Consider the following 5,593-nt stretch of genomic DNA (forward strand, 5'->3'; position numbering starts at 1 on the left):
ATCATAATTTACTCATAGCTTAGTAACAGACAAACAGAAAAATAAATAAATATACACATCTTTACAAACACACAAATATATAATAAATTATTATTACCTGAAACATTGCACAACTTTATAAGTTAAAACTAAAAACTAAACATAGCCAAATAACTTATAAGTAGGATTACAACTAACAATATTGTTACAATTAATCTAAGTAAAAAGTAAAAACATCACACTATAGTGTCTCTGTATTGAGTATCTTTAATTTGAATTTCATATAATTATGAACATTTTATAAGTTTCTTTCAAGAGTTATTGTTCTCTATTAGATGTTTTTCCAATTGTTTCATCGAGTTAATTGACTTCTCTCTGGGATAAGTTTGTCCAACCTTAAAGTGAATTTGTAGACTGATTATTCTTTTTTTATAATTAATAAAACTCTTGAGTAAATTTACTTCTCTCTGGAGAAGACAACTCTGTCTAACCTTGAAATCAATGTGTAGACTGATTATTCTTTTATTATAATTAGTAGAACTTTTCATGAAACAATTCAAGTCTAGCTTAATAGCTCATGATAAATGTACCGAATTAATATCGAAGCAACATTTTTGGAAATGACAGTCTCTTAACAGTTTATGCCTTCAACCCATAATTTAGCCTAATCTCGTTATAAAATTGATATAAAACTACAAAATCTATGCTTGATATCCCTCTCATAATATACAATATTGAGGTCATACTTTGATAATCAAATTCTGTATTAAACTTTGGTTGTACAGCTGTCTAATAGATCATCTCTATTATTTCAGTCTTATCTGACAAAGTACCGTATAAAAAATCACTATAGTACCATACGAAAATTACTCTGTTTTTGTGAATGGTTTAACGAATTGATGAAGAAGATTATGGGATGTTAGATTCAACGAATGAATGAATACTTTTTTAATGAATTTATGGATAATTATAAGATAAATTTTCATGGATATTGTGAGAATATTATCACATTGATTGGAGGAATAGTATTAGGAGTTCAAGTAGTAGCAGATTCATGATTTATTTCAAAGATGATTATTAACAATAAAGATAATATCGAAAGACCTGGCTGGCGCAGGTCTGGTGTCAGAGTTTTCAGGTCGCAGCCGATCAATTTCAGGGCCTCTGACATGACCTAACGACTGCTTTTTAATCATATGATTAATCTGAATGATTTTAAAGATTCTAATTCAACCAAATCACGGTTTGTTTAGTTTTGGATGAATCAATTTTGCACCAATTTCATTCAATAATGAGGAAAGCATTCTATGAAATAAATGGTCTCTTCAGGACCAATATCTAAGGGCAATTCTTATAAATTCCTCAATTTTCATAATATAAAGATGAATGTAGCTCTCATTTGAGACTCTATTTCTTTGAGGGTTCCAACTTTTTTCTAAGGGCTGATTGAAATCTTGTCATTGGCTTGTGAAACTTCTCTCATAGCTTATCCAAAAACGAGAGGCTGAAATTTTAGTTAACGGGGTAGTTCCCTGTAAAATTTGAATAATTCTCAGGGTAGATTCTATCTCATATCTGGTCTTAACCTAATCTGATTGGGACTAAGTTAGCAAAAATAGTCCACAATTTTTTTAGCATGCAAACCCTCAAAATCTAGACACCAAATAATACAAAATTACACAAAATCTGATCACATCATTATACGAAAATACTTAGCCTACCATCTAAATAATTAGCAACTAATTTCAATAAATAATTTAAATTAAAACATTAACTAGCTTTAACAGAACTGATCATCTAACTTAGATGTGGAACTATAGTACATTCAGCATTATATTAATAATTACATTAAAATATTATGAATTCATAGTGCTATGAATTCATAATGTTCTTTTCTCGAGAAATGATGTTATATGAGTGAATATTTAGAGGAGATGAATTGAGTGTGAAGTTTTAAAACTTCTTGCTACCTTTCGTAAGTTCTATTAGATTGATTTATAATTGATTATTTCAATAGTAATATTAGGGATTTCTTCTAATTCAAGTAAATAGACACCGTACCAAGTACTAACTAACTTACTGTTCAAATTGGAAAGAGGACGTTGATAATGAATGAGTTGAGAATAGTATATTCTAAGTAGATTTTAAAAAAATCATAAATGAGATTTGAAGTGAAATAAATAATCAATGTGGAATGGAAAAATATGTAATTTTGTCAAGTAAATAAAATCTCACTCAGGAACTTATATCCTCACTCCAATTCTCTTAAATCCCTTTTCCAAAAATATCTTCAACAAGCTCTTTTTTTAGAACCATGATTTTGTTATAAAATTAGAAAACCTATTAGCCTCAATGCAATCCATAGAATTTGTTCAAACCATATTCTCAAAGGATGTATTAAACATGCTCTTTATCTCAGAACAGTGATTTTTTCAAAGGGATTTGAAACCTTTAAACTAACTCACTCTAATCTCCAAGCTCTATCTCAAAGCCGTGATTTATTCAATGAAATGTACAAGTTCTGTATCACTTTAAGCCTACCTCACACTAATCTCGACCAATTCTCTTATGTATCTGCGCATGCTTGATGAGATGAGCCTTCTGCCTGAAAGCCTTCCCGCAAACTTCACACCTGAACGGTTTCTCTCCGGTATGTGTGCGCAGGTGAACCTTAATGTTAGATTTATTCAAAAACCCCCGGTTACAAATTGTACACCTATGAATCGGCTTCTCCTTACCCATAGCACCCTCAGCATACACCACAGTTGATGTCGCAGCTGCAGATTGTGCTTTATTTTTGTTGCGAGACTTTGACTTCTTGTTGGGGGTGTTGTATGGGGAAAACCCACCTGTAACTCCGGGGAGGGTCTTGTAGAGCTGTGGACAGGGTTGTAGCGAACTTGAAGGTCCGAGGTGCTGACCACGTGTGAGGGAGGACTGTGGGCGAGATAAGACCCAGGAGTTGTACTTGATGAAGGGGAGGTACACTCTGCTACCATGTATGCTAAGGTGTCAGGTTTTGTGAGACGACTTTGTAGAATTGGCATGTACCCTGAGTTCTCCCTCTGTTTCAAACTCTGTTGGTACAGGGTTTGTGCATTGACTTGAGGTACAGTAAACTGTAGATTCACAAACTCCTGCAAGGTTTCAGACAAAATCGCTGAATCAACAGATTGTGTCGAGGTGGTCCCACCACCGGCGCCATTGCTCACCACTGGTGTCGCTTTGTTGTGACCTGATGAGGCCACCGAAGTCGCCACGCCTGCATTCTCGATGGTGCCTTCAAACCAGGACTCTATCGAGTTGATGTCGATCCAGCTATCCCTTGATGTGTCATTTGCTGAGGGTACTGTTGTGTCCGCAATCGCTAACCCAATCAGTTTTGATATGTCATCGATTTCAGGATTCCCAAAACTCATATCCGGCTCCGCTTTGATGATTGCACCATCCAGACAGACATCAGGCATGGTTGAGGATGACACCACTTGGTGATCTGTGGTTGTGGTGTAGTAGACAGGTTCTGAGATGTCGGATCCATTGTTGGATGATCCAGAACTTGATCCATTGGTACCCGTGGAGTTGCTGCGTTGGTCTAGGAGTCTTGGAGGGCTCGGAGCGGCCGCGATTGTGTGGAAATGATGTCCTGAAATCCCGTTGATACTCAGATGCCCTGTGTACCCTGTGAAGGGTGGCAACGGTTTCAGCTCTGCCAACCGGTTGTTGTTTGGTTCCGAGGAGCTATTGTTGTTGGCGGTTGTTGACGAGGTCAGCAGTAGATCCAGTTCATCCATGTCGGGTTTGGAGTCCTCGTCGTCCTCATCGTCGAGCTTGTGACTGGTTGCACCCTCGACGAGGAAGTGGTCCGAGGCTGAACTGGTCCACGAGGAGAGGAGCAGAGGATCGAGGACGTCCGAATCGGCTCCGGGGAATTTCATGTTCCCGGGAGACGGACTCAACCACGGGGGATCCAGGCCTGCGTGACTCAGTCACTGACTCAGTCACTGACGCAGTCACCGATCCCAGGCGCGGTCACGTGGCCAACATCACGTCGGCCGAGGGAATTTGTCGAGTGCACACCTTATCAATTGATGGGGAGAATCTACCAGAACCCGCTGAGGGAATTTGTGGAGGTCGCACCTTTGCTTCACTCGAGATTTGGAGACAAATGGGGAGAATCCACTAGATGTCAAGTTTCTCCACTTCTTTTTCTTCTTCCTCTTCGTTTTTGGTGGATTTTGGGTCAACTTGAGGGTGGAAGTTGGTGGTGGTTGACTGCTCCTGTAACACACAAACGTCACAGGGAAATTATAGTTTGGTTTGTTGGTAGTATGGATGGAAAGATTGAGAGTATATTATCTTTGATTCAACATTTTAAATACGTTTATCATATACAGTGTTGTATTCATGAAGTATTAGGGAGCCTACAGACTTATGTATCACCATAGAGAAACAATAGCTTGAGTAGATATCCCATGATATAGGGCGTTCATATCGCAACTTTTACTGTATCTCAAGTCGATTACAACAATTATTGTAGATTTTTACTGTTTTGTTGGGGTGAGAGGTATGAACGGCACAATATGGAGAGATCATCAGTGTGATAAAGCTTCACGGGAAAGAACTACATGACTATCGGCTTGAGATAACAGTAAAGTTGCGACATAAACGCCTATACCATGGGTATCCACTCAAGCTATTGTTTCTCTATGGTACCACGAATATGCACACTTCACTCTTCATCAACTGATGCTAATCTTGTTATTTATTTATTATTTATTATTAGAACAGTCACAAACACGATACTGTATTTGGAAAGAGAAACAGGCAATGCCCAAAACTTCTTCAATTCCTTGATTTTGGCACATAAATAGTCAAAGTGAGGTAAGTTTAAAATCTCTGTTTTCACCAAAGATTAACACTCAGAGTATATATATCTGTATTCGCAAAAGAACAGTAATATAATACGATATAATAAGCATATCATCAGCTGATGAAAAGGGAAATGCGTGTCTTCATGGCGCATAAGTCTGTATGACGTCATAATATTAAATTGTGTGCTATTTTTCATTTATAATCAACTTTAATGAAACATGTTCCAATACATAATCTTATAGCTAAAAAGATTACAGCAAACCAAGTTCATAGTGCAAGCCCAGTACCAAGCATATCTAATCTACGAACATGCAATTCATACATTATGAATATCGAAATATTCAATGACATCACAAATTGGGAAAGCATTTAAAAGTATAATTCTTCTTCATGCATAATTCATGCGATCATAGGTGTTTACAATCCCTAGAACAAAACAGGCATACTTTTTTCAACAAGTTTTTCTGTAGACTTGTAATAGTAGAGAAAATAATTCTTAATTTAGCATTGAAAACACATAGAACGTGAGCGCTGAAAACAATAGAATACTTAGTAATAAGGAACAAAAATGGTGGAGAATGCTTCTGATTTTATCACAAGGATCTGCTTTCGCCTACTAGCCAGGAACGCCTTCAAATCTGAGAAGATGCAGCCCGCTTCACACGGAGAGTGCGAGAAAGTGATAGGAAGCTGATGAGAGAGTGAGTGAGTAAAAGATTTGGTGTGAGAGAGCGTGTGCGAG

General features: G+C 37.2%; 1 protein-coding gene across 1 annotated transcript in view; it reads right to left on the reverse strand.

Moving 5' to 3' along the window:
- Positions 1–486: 486 nt before the first annotated feature.
- LOC111057217 (ichor) overlaps positions 487–5,593 on the reverse strand; it is a 29,192-nt gene continuing 24,085 nt past the window's right edge. Inside the window, 2 exon segments of the mRNA XM_039439846.1 lie at positions 487–2,810; positions 2,813–4,257. Coding sequence (XP_039295780.1) covers positions 2,527–2,810; positions 2,813–3,914 — 1,386 coding nt within the window. The 5' untranslated portion in view covers positions 3,915–4,257 and the 3' untranslated portion in view covers positions 487–2,526.

Source organism: Nilaparvata lugens, chromosome 13 (genome assembly GCF_014356525.2).
Source record: "Nilaparvata lugens isolate BPH chromosome 13, ASM1435652v1, whole genome shotgun sequence".
NCBI lineage: Eukaryota > Metazoa > Arthropoda > Insecta > Hemiptera > Delphacidae > Nilaparvata > Nilaparvata lugens.